Here is a 15836-nt window from a genome sequence, read left to right on the forward strand (position 1 = left end):
ATTTAATTGGAATGTTTTACCATAACCTGAAAAGATGAAACCTATATACCCCAAATGAAAATCAGACTGCTGTTCAAAAGATCTATAAGAAGGGTAGAGCTATAATTTTCCTCCTCCCTAAAATTCTATGTAAATTATCCATTTTGAGGTCTTTTCTACTTTTTTGTTTTCATTCTTATTATTGGTGTACTCTTCATTCTTACTGTTTTACACTCTGTCTTTATCTTTTACTCACACATTTTCCTCTTTTAATCAAGACCTAAAAAGCCCCAGAGAATCAATAACTACAGAAAGATTACAGTAACATTAATTTTTAAATTTACTTAGGATCTGTGATGAAAACATTTAATGCATAATGGAATTGGCAAGTAGGGAAAAGAGAGTAATAGAGAAAGAAGCAGGACTTTGGAAAAGCTCAAGTTAGGAAGGCCAAGAAAGAAGAGATTGCCTACGCTGACTCACAAGTTGAGGAAGGCAGTTAAGTTATGGTTGCAGAAACTACATGGGGTCTAATATTATTAGACCTTCTATTTTAATGGAACTAATGGGACAAACGCCTTAGGATTTATCCAGTTCCACTCTACTATAAGTTATTAACTCTCACTACTAAAAAAAGCTTTTCAAGACCACCTATTTGCAGAATGTGTTTCTCATTGTTCCTTTTGTTCTTCCTGTTATCACAACTCGTTTCTTAAATTATTTTTCACATTCTTGCTTTTGAAAACCAGACCTACTGATGTATAAATATTCCAAATATAACCTGAAGATGTTGATAGGATCACAAGATGAGGTCATTTCACAGAATAAATTATCATCAGAAATCTCTCTCACCTTTGTTTTGTCTCAAAAGTGATGGGTAGGAATCAGAATTGGGAAGATACTAGAAGAGATGTAAAATTGTGATTTAAAAAGATATTTTTGAACTTATCTGAGTCAGGTTTGAATTGAGGCACTATCTTATATCCATGGTAGCCTGGACATCCATGATAAATAAAAACTTAAGAAACTACTGGCTGTATCTGCTAAATTACCCAGGGATCTCAAGGGGCTACAAATGATAAAAAGAAAAGGATGGAAGGTTCAAATTTCTCTTTCTAATCTCTTTCCTTCCTCTGACTACAAATGAAATGAAAATATTTGCACGCAGCCTTAAAGTTATATGCTAGAATCAAATAGCCAAGCGTTGTCAGAAAATATTGCTGTTTTGGAAAACTTTAACTATAACAGTGCCAACACTCTGGTTAATTTTACTTCTCTCAGAAATAAACATTTCTTTTTCCCTTTCCCTGTCCTATTTTTCCTGGGATATTTGATTTTTCAAAAGAGCTTATAGTTTCCCCAGTCAGCTGACTTATCTGGTCAACTAGGTCAGTTTTCAGCATAGCCGTGATTTGTGACTGCACCACTCTTGCTGCTTGGGCACCCTTAGGTATTTTTCTACCAGAATAACTTGAAAGTTGAGAATGACTGAGGATTTGAAATTAATGTTTGGGTCCAAGTAAGCAAAGTACAATCTACACTTTGTTGTGGCTGCTGTTGCTTAAAATAATTTCAGGCTTTAGGAACTGGTATTTTGCTGACTAAATGCTCTGCCCAAGAGTAAAACAGGCAACACTACATAAGAAAACATCATGAAAGTTAGGCAGAAGATTTCACATTCGTAATCACAGCAACTGGGGAAAGAATGCGTTTGTTATGACTGTGATAAAGATGTTTCAACACTAGAGTACATCAATGAATACTGTATCAATTGCAGATATTAACTTTTTAAAAAATAGATCTATTTTTTATAAATACATTTCTTAACCACAGATGCAATGCTTAAAGAATAACTCACTATGACACAGTAATCCTAATATAGTAAGCAAGGAAGGTTCAATATTAGTAAATATTAGTCCTTTTAATGGCTTATAAGGCTTTACATGATTGCACTCTTATTCCCTCTCTAATCTAATCTTCTACCAGTTTCCTCCTCAATCACTCCTCTCTAGCCACACTGGCCTCCTTGTTATTCCCCGAACATCCAGCCTCACTCTCTCCTCAAGGCCTTTGCACTGGATGTTCTATGCCTGGAAATCTCTTTCCCCAGATTCCTCATGGTTCATTCCTTCATCTCAGTCAAGTCTTGGCTCATCTCTCATCTTTTCATTAAGGATTATCAGGATGCCTGATAAGACCACTGCTATTTACGTCTGTTCTGGCAGTTCTTACTAATGCAATATGTCAAGAATAGGAACAAGAGATAACAATTATTTAAAAAGCTGGCACACAATTCTCACTCTTGTTTGTTTGGGCAAATGTGATTACTGTGTACCTAATAAATCCAAGAAAATCTACTGAGAAACTTAGAAATAGAGAAGAGTTCAGTAAAAAGGTTAGTAACAAAATAAATACCAAAAATTAGTATTTTTTCTATTTACCAACAATAAATAGAAAAAAGCATGGAAAAGATCCCATTTACAACACCAAAAACTAAACAAAACACAAATAAACTTAACATGAAGTATGTGGGACCTATATGAAAAAGCCTGCATTGAGGAACATAAAAGAAGGTATAAATAAATAGAAAGATATGCTATATTCTTGTTTTTTAAATAAATTTACTTATTTATTGGCTACGTTGGGTCTTTGTTGCTGCACGTGGGCTTTCTCTAGTTGCAGCGAGTGGAGGCTACTCTTTGTTGCAGTGCGCGGGCTTCTCATTGCAGTGGCTTCTGTCGTTGTGGAGCACGGGCTTTAGCTGTGCGGGCTTCAGTAGTTGTGGCATGCGGGCTCAGTAGTTGTGGCTCACGGGCTCTAGCACACAGGCTCAGTAGTTGTGGTGCACGGGCTTAGTTGCTCCGTGGCATGCGGGATCTTCCCAGACCAGGGATCGAACCTGTGTCCCCTGCATTGGCAGGCAGATTCTCAACCACTGTGCCACCAGGGAAGCCCTTATGCTATATTCTTGAATGTGAAGATTCAGAGTTGTAAATATATCAGTTCTCCCCAAATGAACTTAGTATAATCTTAATTATAACCCCAACTTTTATTTTGTTGGAACTTGAAAAAATGATCTCAAATTCATCTAGGAAAACAAAACAAAACAAAAAAAAGAATCAGGAAATTCCTGAAAAAAAAATTGTCACTCCACAGGGTCGAAGATATTTTAAAGTTAATGTGATTAAGTGAATATGATACTGGTGCCAAAACAAATAGATTAACAGAATAATATAGAATATCTAAAAACACACAAAAATATACAGTTTCACATATATATATATATATTGCGCACACACACACATATATATCATAGTCAATGAGAAACATGTGACATTTACCCAGGCAAAAATGGAGAATCATTTTAATTTAAAATATTAAAGAAAAAAAACTGTAAAAGTACTGGAAAAAGATATTGTTTAAACAATGAATTTCAGAAACAAACAAAAGGATTAAAAATTCTAGCAACATAAACATTCTAAATTTTGATTTAAAAAATCATAAAAAAACAAGCTACAAATAATAAAATTTGCAACAAATGACAAAGAAAGGGTAATATCTATAGCACATAAAAAGCTAGAATTCAGGGCTTCCCTGGTGGCACAGTGGTTGGGAGTCCGCCTGCCGATGCAGGGGACACCGGTTCGTGCCCCGGTCCGGGAGGATCCCATGTGCTGCGGAACGGCTGGGCCCGTGAGCCATGGCCGCTGAGCCTGCGCATCCGGAAGGGGCCGCAGCGGTGAGAGGCCCGCGTACCGCAAAAAAAAAAAAAAAGAAGCTGAGGTAGGCAACCTTTCAACTTATCTTGAAGTATTAATTCAGGCAATAACAATTCATAAGACCACACAAGTACCAAAGGCTATATGAGAAATTTTTCCTGCAGCATCGAGATCACAGGCACAGCTGTGAATAGCCAGTTTGCCTTTGACTGTTTCCATACACCTTTGCTGAACCCATCTGGTGTTCCAAAGTCTACAGATAACCTACATCTACCCTTCTCAAAGTAACCCTCCATCTCCAAAATTTTTCTTCGCCTTTTCCTCAAAAAAACCCCTCCCATTTCTAGAGAACTGCTGATTCAGCTAGATATTAATCTGATTAGGGAAAGAAGGGTAAAGTACAAATACTGATAGGCCAAGAACATTCTGTAATGATACTTGTTTTTTTATTTTTGTTTTTTTTTTTTTGCGGTACGCGGGCCTCTCACTGTTGTGCCCTCTCCCGTTGTGGAGCAAAGGCTCCGGACACGCAGGCTCAGCGGCCATGGCTCACGGGCCCAGCCACTCCGCGGCATGTGGGATCTTCCCGGACCAGGGCACGAACCCGTGTCCCCTGCATTGGCAGGCGGACTCTCAACCACTGCGCCACCAGAGAAGCCCATGTAATGATACTTCTTAATCTGAAAGACTCTCGCTGGGGAGCTACTTTGAAATAAGGTGACTTCCGTGCAATTTGGCAACTTAGGAGGCAGGACCTCACCTTACCTATTACTACATCTTCCTGTTCTGTCGGGATATAAAACAATGTAATGCTGAGGGTAGTGATTTTTCATGTACTGCTTTTAATGGAAGATCTATAAAACGTCACAGATTCTTTAAAACATATATTTTCCTCCTCATAATAAGAAAACTTGGCACACGAGCAAGAAAAGATCACACCTCAGTCCAGTATTCCATAATAACACTAGAAATTGGGTTGGGGATATTCACATCAACCTGTCAAACAGTTTTAGTTTTAAGAAGACAGTTCATTCTTCAAGAACTCAAGAAAACAAGAATGGGACAAAGAACAATTTATGTATTATGACTGTTGGCAAAACCTAAGTCTGAACAGTTCTCACAGAATAACAACATACACTCTACAAAAATACCGTCACAGAAGAGAAAAAGAGAAGTGCCTGACAGATTATGGAGAAAGAGTATTAATACACCTATAATAATGTTTCTACAAAGTACAAAAATTTTTTTTGTTAATCAACTACTTGATGTCAAGAGGATGCAAACAAAGATAAGTCCACTAAAAAACAAGAGCAAGCAAGGACATAAGAGAATAAGAAAAAAATACAAGCTGAGATAAAAAGATAGGAAATTTTTAAAAATGTAAAAAAGACAGCAACACAGAACTTAAATTTGCAGAGAGAATTAAATAATAGAACTAACACTGCAAAAGATGGAATCGGTGATATAAAGTATAAAAAACTGTCCAATACTGCTGAAACTAGCAAATAACAGAAGATAATAGATTCAGAGAACAGAGAACAAAGATCCAAGCTATAAGAAATAAGCGTACTTGAAAAATAAACCAGAATATAACATCTACAGTTAAAATGGGAGACTTATCCCTGGACTAGACAAAATTGACAGATACACAAATTTGTTTATCTGTGCACACATTTGGAATCATGAGGATAAAAAAACAATTTGTACAGCAACCAGGGAAGAAAAAAGAAACAAAACAGGTTCATGCACATATTCTTCCTGAAAAATTACTTGAACAATTACATAGATTGACCAAAAGATAAATAAAATATAGGAACTCAAGAATGAGGAAGTTGAAGCACTAAGGTATTTTACAGTGAAGAATTCTGGTTAATGTGACAATCCAGACAAATATGGGAAAGACCAACTCTCTATTCAAAGACAGAGAAATGCTGGATAAAACATAACTAACTTAAAATATATGTCATTTACATAGGTAAGCCAAAAAGCAAGAGACAGAAATAATCATGCCAGAAATCATCACGCTAGAATTCAAGTCCAAGGGGTATCTTTGAGATTGGATACAGGCAACGGAGGCTAGGGTTTTAAAAATGCCCAAATAATACTCAAAGTCAAAGCCAAAGGGAAATACTGGGCTCATTCGATAAAGTTAGGAATAAAATAAACAAATGGGACCTAATTAAACTTATAAGCTTTTGCACAGCCAAGGAAACCATAAACAAAATGAAAAGACAACCTAGGGGCTGGGAGAAAATACTTGGCAAATGATGTTACCGATAAGGGATTAATTTCCAAAATATACAAACAGCTCATACAGCTTAATATCAGAAAACCACCCAATCAAAAAATGGGCAGAAGACCTAAATAGACATTTTACCAAAGAAGACATACAGATGGCTAACAGGCACATGAAAAGATGCTCAAAATTTCTAATTATTAGAGAAATGCAAATTAAAACTACAATGAGGTATCACCTCACACCAGTCAAAATGGCCATCATTGAAAAGTCTACAAATAATAAATGCTGGAAAGGGTGTGGAGAAAAAGGAACCCTCCTACACTGTTGGTGGGAATGTTAATTTGTGCAGCCACTATGGAAAACAGTATGGAGGTTCCTTAAAAAACTAGAGTTACCATATGATCCTGCAATCCCACTCCTGGTCATATATCTGGAGAAAACTATAATTTGAAAATATACATGCACCCCAGTGCTCATAGCAGCACTATTTACAATAGCCAAGACATGGAAGCATGTCAAGAATGAGATTGATAGTTATGGTTACCAAAGGAGATAGTGGGGAAGAGGGGAGAGATAAATTAAGAGTTTGGTATTAACATATACACACTACTATATATAAAATAGGTAAACAACAAGGACCTACTGTATAGCACAGGGAACTATACTCAATATCTTACAATAACCAATAATGGAAAAGAATCTGAAAAATAATATATATATACACACACACACACACACACACACACACTTGAAACTAACACAACACTGTAAATTAACCATACCTCAATAAAAAAAAATATATATATGCCTGGAAGGAAACTGCTGGCAGGGACTACCTCTCAGCCTGGAAATGTGGCAGGGGAAGGAGTATAAAGACTTCAACGACTATCACTCTTTCAAGCTAAACTGTTGCTTTTGTTTTCTGCAAGAAAAAAAAAGTGCCCATGCTGGCTATGCAAGCAGAGTAACAAAACTCCATCCACTGGCTTGGAGATGCAGCATAAAAGTGAGCTGCCTCCATTGATCCATACGTGGAAGAAGAATCATACCCAAGAAACCCCAAACCCAAGCTTGAATTGTTCATGGATGTGACAGTCAAATGTCTCCCAGCCATGCAGTTCAGAAATCCTGAGCTCAAAAATTAACATGAAAACTGGTCCTGAACAAATGAAATCTGCAAGCTTCTGGCAGCTGCAGTGAAACTGCTCCTTAGGAACATCTTTTTTATCAAGAGATTATGTAGGACTCCCAAGAAAGAAAAGCCCTGCTAAAGATAAGTTCAAAATAAAAAATTTTAAAGCTCATATGCAAATGTACCACCATGTGAGAAGGCCATCAGATGAAACAAGCAGAATTCACAGAAAAGGAAAACAGAAAACAGAGAATTCTAAGAGAAAAAAATTAATTTATTCACTCAATAATATTTATTTAACACCTACTGTGATTCAGGCACTGTTCTAGATACTGGGAGTAACGGTAGTGAATAAAATAGATGAATATGTATTCCTTGTGAAGCTTACATTCCACTGGGCAGAGACAAACAGTAAACAGATCAATACAAATATATCAAGAGAAATTAAGTGCCACAAAGAAAAATAAAGCAGAATAAAGGATAGAGATACTGATGGCATGAGGTCATATTATTTTATATATGGAGCTAAGGGAGGGTCCTCTACAGCTGCCGTTCTCAAACTTTCTGATCTTATGACTTTTGGTCTTTATGACTTTATGGTCTTAAAAAATTATTGAGGACTTTTATTTGATGATTTTTGAGTTATATCTATAAATATTTTCAGTATCAAAGATTAAAACTGAGAAATTTTGAAAACACTTAATTCATTTAAGAATAACAATAAATCCATTGTATGTTAAAATATATTTTTATGAAAAAATATTTTCCAAAACAAACAAAAAAAAGAAGAGTTGCATTTACATTTTTTGCAGATCTCTTCTAACAAAAGACAGTTGGGTTCTCATATCTGCTTCTTTATTCAACCTTTTGCAATATGTTTCTTGGTTGAAGCATATGAAAAAAACCTGACCTCACATAGATGTATAGTTGGAAATGGGGGGGTTATTTTAATAATGCCCCTTCCAAACAATTACGCATATTCTTAAGGAACTTTATAAGTGTTAGTTCCTGAAAGGTTGGTTGCAATGTGGAATCTGAAACCACTTCAATAAATTTTTCATACTCTGTTACAATAAAAACAATTGGTCTATTTTGTGCTTTGAGTGGATCTTTTATCCATGCACAGTTCTGTAAAATTATGTGCTGGTTATTTGGAAAATATTCCTTCACTGAACTATTCAGATTCTCCAAATGTTGATACACTTCTTAATACAATACTAAAAAATAACACTTATTAATATCACCAACAAACTCATTAGAAAAGTCTTTCAGTACTGGGAAACTGTCAAGCTTACAATGACAAATCTGAGTCTTCCAAAACTCTAATTTTTGTTTGAAAGGTTGAATATTATCATTGGCAAAATAATAATATCAGTCTTTTGCCTTGAAATGTCAGGGTCATTTCATTCAGTTTTGAGAAAATTTTGCCAAATACTCAAGTTTAAATAACTACACTTATCTGTCAACTATTCAAGTAAAAATGGTATTCCAGAAAAAGAATAGCTAGTTCATATACTGCAACTCAGACAATCATACAAACACTCTCCCTTGAGACCATCACTGTACTTTGGAATATAGTACTTTATGTGAACTTTCCATTTCAACACACAATATTAAAATCACATACACACCATGGTCAGTTTCAAAACAATATTTTTTACACTTTAATCAAGGGCATACAGTGAAACTGGTGGGTTTTGCTTTTTTAGTGTGAGTGTGTGGCAATGAAGGATACAATGACTACTAGTAGTTTGTTTCCACTGCCTTAATTTGTGCTAAGGTGCCAACAGTTTTACTCACTATTGCCACTGCACCATCAACGTACATATCAGCACAGTGAAAATGGCAAAATAATAGCTTTGTATTATTAAGAAAATAGCTTGACCTCACAAAACTCGTATAAGAGTCTTGGGGACGCCCGTGGATCACAGATCACACTTTAAGAACTACAGCTCTAAAGTGGCAATTGAGCCTAGATGTAAGGTAACCAACCATCAAAATTTGCATGGGACTGTCCCAGTGTTAGAAATGAAAGTCTCACGTTCTACTAGAATGGTTGGCCACCCTGCTGGGAGAGAGCTAAAAGAAGTGAGTGTGTATAAAACACTAACAGCTGAGGGAAGAAACATTTCAGGCAGAGGAAAGAGCAACTGCAAAGGCCCTGAGGTCAAATAATGGTTGGTATATTCAAGAATAAAAGAACCCACTGCAAAGGTACACACCCTAGAAAATCAGATTATCCCCAGTCAGGTGGGCTACTAGAAAATGCCCAGTGCTACACTCAGAAAATATATGATGAACTCATCTATTTCCACATTTTAGATAATGTGATAAGGCTTTCTTTGTAGAATTACATAGAGGAAGTTTAAAGTAATTACACAATTTTAAAAAAGTGAGAACATCAAGAATTTTGAGTTCACAGTTAGGTTTATATAGTTGAAGTTGCTTGATGTCAACTCTCTAAGGCAGAAACTTGTTATATAATTTATTTGCCAATTACTCTTGGTGTTGTTTAGGAGTTGCTCAACGAATGTTTGTTGAGTGAATGAATAGGAGAAGAGAACATAGCTAACTGATTTTCCAAGAAATCACAAATCAAAAGGTAAACTTTTAAAAAGGCATTCTTCTGTGCTGCATATTCTTACGAGGCTAGCAAACTAAATGTTAATCTCATGCTTTCTGCATACTGAGCTGCAAACTTACTGTCCTTAATTAAAAGACCATTCTCTCAGTTCCTGGAAAGGAAGCTTTTTTTTTTTCTGTTCAAAACTTTTCTAACATTTTAGGGTAAACAATTTATTTACAGTAGCTCTTTTAAAAAAAGGAATAGAGGCAAACTAGTAGATTTAACAATTAGAAACAGTGCAGTAGATTTTCCACTGTGTGGATTCAAGCCAGGAAGTGTGCAACTTTTGTGATTTATAAGCACTCGCATATAGAAAGCCTATCTGGCATACTGTTACACAGTTTGCTCTAAACGCTATTACCATGAAATGTTCTTCAGATTTATTTTCTTAAGATCATAAAAACAAATTTGAGAAAAAGGAGTCCAACAAATGCTATATGTAATAATTTTTTACTTAATTTGGAAATACAATAATTTCAGTTCTACTAATATGAAGAGAGATTACTACTTCTCAGAGACAAGGCCCCACCGTAAAAGAATTGCAACCAATTATATGACCAATAATTAAGTAGCTCATGTTAAGAATAGATGTGCCAAATGGCCAATAAGCATCTAAAAAGGTGTTCAACATTAATCTCATTGGGGAATTGGAAATATAAACCACAACGAGATACCACCTCCCATCCACTAAGATGGCTATCAAAAGAACAAACCAACCAACCAAAACCCCCAAGAAAATAAGTGTTGGTGAGGATATAGAGAAACTGGAATCCTTGCATATTGCTGGTGGGAATGTAAAACGCTGCTGCTGTTATAGAAAGAGTCTGGTATTTCCTCAAAAAGTTAAACCTGGAATGAACCATATGACCAAGAAATTCTACTCCTAGGTGGAATACCCAAGAGAATTGAAACATATGTTCTACAAAAACTTGTACACAAATGTTCACAGCAGTATTACTCATAATAGCTCCGGATGCGCAGGCTCAGCAGCCATGGCTCAGAGGCCCAGCCGCTCCGCAGCATGTGGGATCTTCCCGGACCGGGGTACGAACCCATGTCCCCTGCATCGGCAGGCGGACTCTCAACCACCGCGCCACCAGAGAAGCCGAAAAATGCCTTTCTTTTATCTATGTTTTTATGTAACTTTTAATCAACAGTAAAATTAAACTCAAGTAGGACATAAATTTTTCTTTGATTAAACTTTAAAAAAAGGAAAAAATCTCAATTACAAAGCTCTATTTCAATATTAAAATGATAATAATTTGTGATTTTGTTCTTTCCCGAATTGGGTAATAGAGTACTAACGGATATGACTTTGCCTGCTGTTCTGGGAGGGTTCCTAACTTTTATTAATTAAAAAAGAAATGAATGAGTATATTTTGAAGTAAAGAAGTAAATGAAGCCACCTTAAGTTACTTATTTATTTCAATATCACTTTCCTTTAAAAATTCATGGAATATGATTTCATTAGTGTTATGATGTTTATGCAATAGTTTAAAACTGGAGAAGAAAAAAAATAAAACAGCCTCAGACTTTCCTCCATTTACTTCTTCTGTGGGAGTACGGCTTTATGTTAGGTTTTATGTTTATAAAGATTAAATGCCCCAATTTTAACTATATGCTACTATTTTTAAAAAGAAAAAACCCGGGCTTCCCTGGTGGCACAGTGGTTGAGAGTCCGCCTGCCGATGCAGGGGACACGGGTTCGTGCCCCGGTCCGGGAAGATCCCACATGCCGCGGAGCGGCTGGGCCTGTGGGCCATGGCCGCTGAGCCTGCGTGTCCCGAGCGGGAGAGGCCACAGCAGTGAGAGGCCCGCGTATGGGAAAAAAAAAAAAAGGAAAAAACTCTTTTAGATGCTAAAAAGAAACAACAAATGTTCTGTGAGTCCTTAATTTTGATTTTCTCTGTCACTGATACTATAAAACCTTTCCTTGATGATCAGAAGCTTTAGGTATATTGGTAAGCATTAACGTAAATCCTGAGCATGTTCTTGTCTTTCTGTTTTCATATTACCAAACCTAACCAGGTATACTATAGCTCTCTAATTCACAAAGTACTCATACTGTATAATCTGAGACTTTTGCAACCATATATTTTAAAGGGCTCATTGAGCCCTGAAAGGCAAATGCTATCATTTAAGTTCTAATTACATGCTACCTGGGTTTTACAGAACAGAAAAAAATACTGTACTTCCTGAATACATTTTTTGACCATGAGCCACTTCCAAAATAAATGCCCCAAATTATTTTCTGAATGTATCATTGTGCAGATAGCTCAAGCACTGGCCTATTCAAATTATGTTCTAGCTTCTCCCTATGCTGCTTCTACTTGATAAATTGGTCAATAAATGCCAAGTCAAATATTCCAGTAAATATATTTTCATTGTTATTGGCAGACATATAATTAACTCTGAGAATAAAAGAAACAAGAAATCAATTTATGATTACTTCTTCAGTTCTTCTCATTAGTCAGTTACACTGTAATTGTGGCTCCACTTTAAAAATCTTTATACACACACACACACACACACACACACACACACACCCCATGTTGACTATATTATAAATCAAATTATTTCAATTACAAATTAGTACTGTATGAACTGTGAACCTCCACATGTAAATTTTATTAGTAGAAAGCAATTGTATTACTAACCACATATATGAGCTGATTAAATGCACAAATATGCACATATATGTGCATTTTATGAGCCTATATTAATTAGTAATTTCAGCAAATGTTTTAAACAATGCTAGGGATTTGTTATGTCTTCTCTTAAGTATAACTATTTGAATCAGCTTTTTTATGTATATGTATATATCAACAGACTACATTTCCATTTTCAGGAAGACAGACTGTTAACTGAGAAAATATTACAAAGAGTAAAGCTACTTTTTTCCAAAGAAGATATTCGGAAGAGTAAACCTTTTTTTTTTTTAACATTTGTTATCTATCAGGTCAGTATCTTCATCAATCTGGGGAAAATACATTTGCACAAAAACTTACATAACTGCACTTTTAGAAATACTGCCCTTGACTAGAGGCAAAAGCTTCAGAGACACTATTATATGTGAATTTCATGAAGAAAAAAGTTTAAGATGAGCCCCCAAAATCTGTTTTAATAAAATATGCTGTCGTTACTCAACTGTTACTTTCATTACTGCCGTTTGTTTTTAGATTATAATACCATGGACAAGTCATTTAACCTCTCATTTTCCTCCCCCAAAAAGGGGAATTAACAATGGTGCCTCATCCCAGGATCCCTGGCAGGATTAAAAGAGTTAATACAAATGAAGCACTCAGAACAGTGCCCAGCACACAGTAAATGTTCAGTAAGTGTTAGCTATGCATTACCTAACTGCCTATGTTTTGCCTATTACTTATATTAACTTCTAGTTACCAATTCCGAAAGTATCTTAATTCTTTTTAAAGAAAAATTTAAGCTACATCATGACATTCTTAATGCTTTGCCCATGCCATCAGCTTTTAGCATTGTTTTTACCAGCTAGTTTATCTGCTACTCACAGGCAAAACAAGACCTAAGGTCTCACTGAATATTTCCAAATTCTATTGATATTTTAAAAGACAGCACTCTCCCTATTATCTCCCTATTAGTACTCATTAATTCATTCAAAACACTAATGTATACTGTGTGCTAGGCATGGAATACAGGCTGTGGGAATAAAAGATGGTTAAGAAAAGAATTCCAAATACATTGCTCACAAAATAGTGAGGGATACAAACACAAACACAAGCACGTACTGTTGTTTAATTGTAAGGTGGTATCCAAATGCTATGATAAAACAAATTTTCCAAGATGTACAAGGGAGGGCTCACAGGTCATGTTTGAACAAGACTTGGAAGGAAGAACAGAAGAAGCTTGCAAGGTGGAGAAAGAATCTATGATTATTTTATCCAAAAAGAGAACTGGAAATTTCTCACAGTGGTAAGTCTATTTGACTTATTTTAGCAAAGAGACTTCCTCAAACAGATTTCCCACTGTACACTGCTCGCATCGTTTATCTTTAGGAGTTGAATAAATATTTTTGTATGGCTGTCTGCTGCCACCCATAGCTAGACCTTCATTGTGACATACCTGCATAACGTTCTTAGCTCCCATCCTCCCACAGCTCAGAGAGATTTTCCTAAACCCCTTTTATCACACCATTCCATTGTCAAAAACCTGCAATGGTTTCCTCCTATTAATACCTAGGTATCAGCCCTCTGCTTTGGGAGCTTTCTCTTCCCAATATGCCTTGGCTACGCCTCCCTTTTGTTCATATTCTCCCGGTGCCCCAAATACTTTTCTCCTACTACTTCTTTTTGCTTCTCAAAAAATTCTACCTACACTTCAAAATCCTCCTTCAAGAAGCCATCAGATTCCCTTATTTCTACGTAAAATAACAGAACTTTACAAATGCTGCATAAAAAGTGAAGTACTAGTGGAAAAACGATCCTTTTGGACGAAGGCCACGTCCAAAATGTGGTAGAAGACTGAAAAACAGATGGCAGAGACTCGTTTGAAAGTTACATTCAACTGTTATATCAACACAGAACACTTCTTAAATTATTTATTATTCAAAATTTATTTCCCGCACCTACTACTTAATTGAATAATTCTTTTTCCAATGGCATTGCGCTCTTTTGAAACGTTAACCATCCCACAACACGGTCAATGAATTCTTCATTACTTAAACTGGTTTCTTTAGGACAAATTCATGTTAGGATGGAAGGCGTCACCAGATTCAGAGCTTTAAATATTACCAGCCAACATGGAACTACACTCACTAACACAATAGCGTGCTTCGTAACTGACGGACAACTAGTTAAATATCAATAGCAACGCATCCTCCAAAAGTCAAGCGAAAACACTTTTTCAAGTGATAATGAGCATGCTCTACATGTCAATACCTTCGATTCCAACTTGATTTTCTCTTCATTCAGCTCCTCTGCTGCTTTCTTAATGTTTTCACGACATCTGTTTATTTCCGACCTGACTGTAAGACAAATTAAATGCTTAAACACGTCCATCTTTCTGGAGTCCCCGTTTCTGGGGCCTGTGATAAGACACCTTTCAGCTGTCCTTCCGTCCACGTGGAAAGCCGCCTGCCCTCCCCGCTCGGCCCACTGCCTCCTGATTCCCTCCGCCTCCAAGCCCAGAGGCCCCCGCGAGCGCCCGACCTTGTCGCATCAAGCGGCGATTCTCCTCCGCCAGGTGCTCGGAGAAGATGATGTGCTGAAACAGGGACTCCAGACTCATCTCGGGCTGGGCTTAAATATTTTATAACGGAGTCTGAGGATCCTGAAACGCACAATAAAGGCTTATTCCAGGACCACTCCTAGCTCGGCCTCCAGCGGCCTGTCCCCCGCCCACACCAAGGACTGGGCCCACGCGGGGTGAGGTGAGGCCCCGAGGCTCCGGGCGCCGCGAGCCGCGATCCGGGCCTCCGTGGCTTCCGTTACGAAGGGCAAACCCGCTTTGTTCTCCCCGGCGCCCTCGTTTCTCCTGTGACCTGTCTCAGACTGCCTTTTTCCCCTGGCTGAGCGCAGCTCCCCTTAGACGAGGCCTTGGCCCCTATGCGGGTTCTTTTTCGTTTTGGTGGCAGGGGAAAAAAAATGGAGGCCCTGAGGCCTCCGCTTGGGAGCGGTTTCATAAGGGCAGCAACCCTGCCCTTTCTGCGGTCGGCCTTTTCCTCTCATTCCACCCCCGCCATGCCCCCCTGTTCGAGGAGAAGGTCCTCAAAGTGCACTTTATCTCTGCAGAACATGTACTTGAAACAATTCTGTGGGCTGCAGAGCTTGCGGAAAGCCGCAGCCACCGCCTCGGTCGCCGGGTGTGGGTCTGGTGGGAAGTGACACTACGGCGTCTCCTTGGGTCCATTCTGCGCTCGGGGGTTTTGCTTTGTTTTGCTCTGGCCATGTGGCCCCCAAAGGTCTTTAGGTCGTGCTTGGAGCTGGGCGGGAATCTATCGCCAAGGCATGAACGCAGTGTTATAATAAAGTACAAAGTACCCGTGATCCTAAATATAAACTTTTGCAAAGTCTTATCCTTTGACGATGGGAAAGACTGCTATAAATGTGCAATGTCTGACATTCGCCTTAATCATTTCTTTGTAATCAGGGCATATCTTTTTTGTCT

General features: G+C 37.4%; 1 protein-coding gene across 2 annotated transcripts in view; it reads right to left on the minus strand.

Moving 5' to 3' along the window:
- Nucleotides 1-14984, minus strand: part of CCDC172 (coiled-coil domain containing 172) — a 41661-nt gene extending 26677 nt beyond the window's left edge. For both annotated transcript variants that reach the window (XM_060033553.1, XM_060033552.1), the window contains exons 1-2: nucleotides 14879-14984; nucleotides 14609-14694 (exon numbers count right to left, since the gene is read on the minus strand). In XM_060033553.1, the coding sequence (XP_059889536.1) occupies nucleotides 14609-14694; nucleotides 14879-14957 (165 nt within the window). In that variant the 5' untranslated portion in view covers nucleotides 14958-14984. The remainder of the gene's footprint in view (nucleotides 1-14608; nucleotides 14695-14878) is intronic.
- Between the last annotated feature and the right edge of the window lie 852 nt (nucleotides 14985-15836).

This window comes from Delphinus delphis, chromosome 16 (assembly GCF_949987515.2).
Source record: "Delphinus delphis chromosome 16, mDelDel1.2, whole genome shotgun sequence".
Taxonomy (NCBI): domain Eukaryota; kingdom Metazoa; phylum Chordata; class Mammalia; order Artiodactyla; family Delphinidae; genus Delphinus; species Delphinus delphis.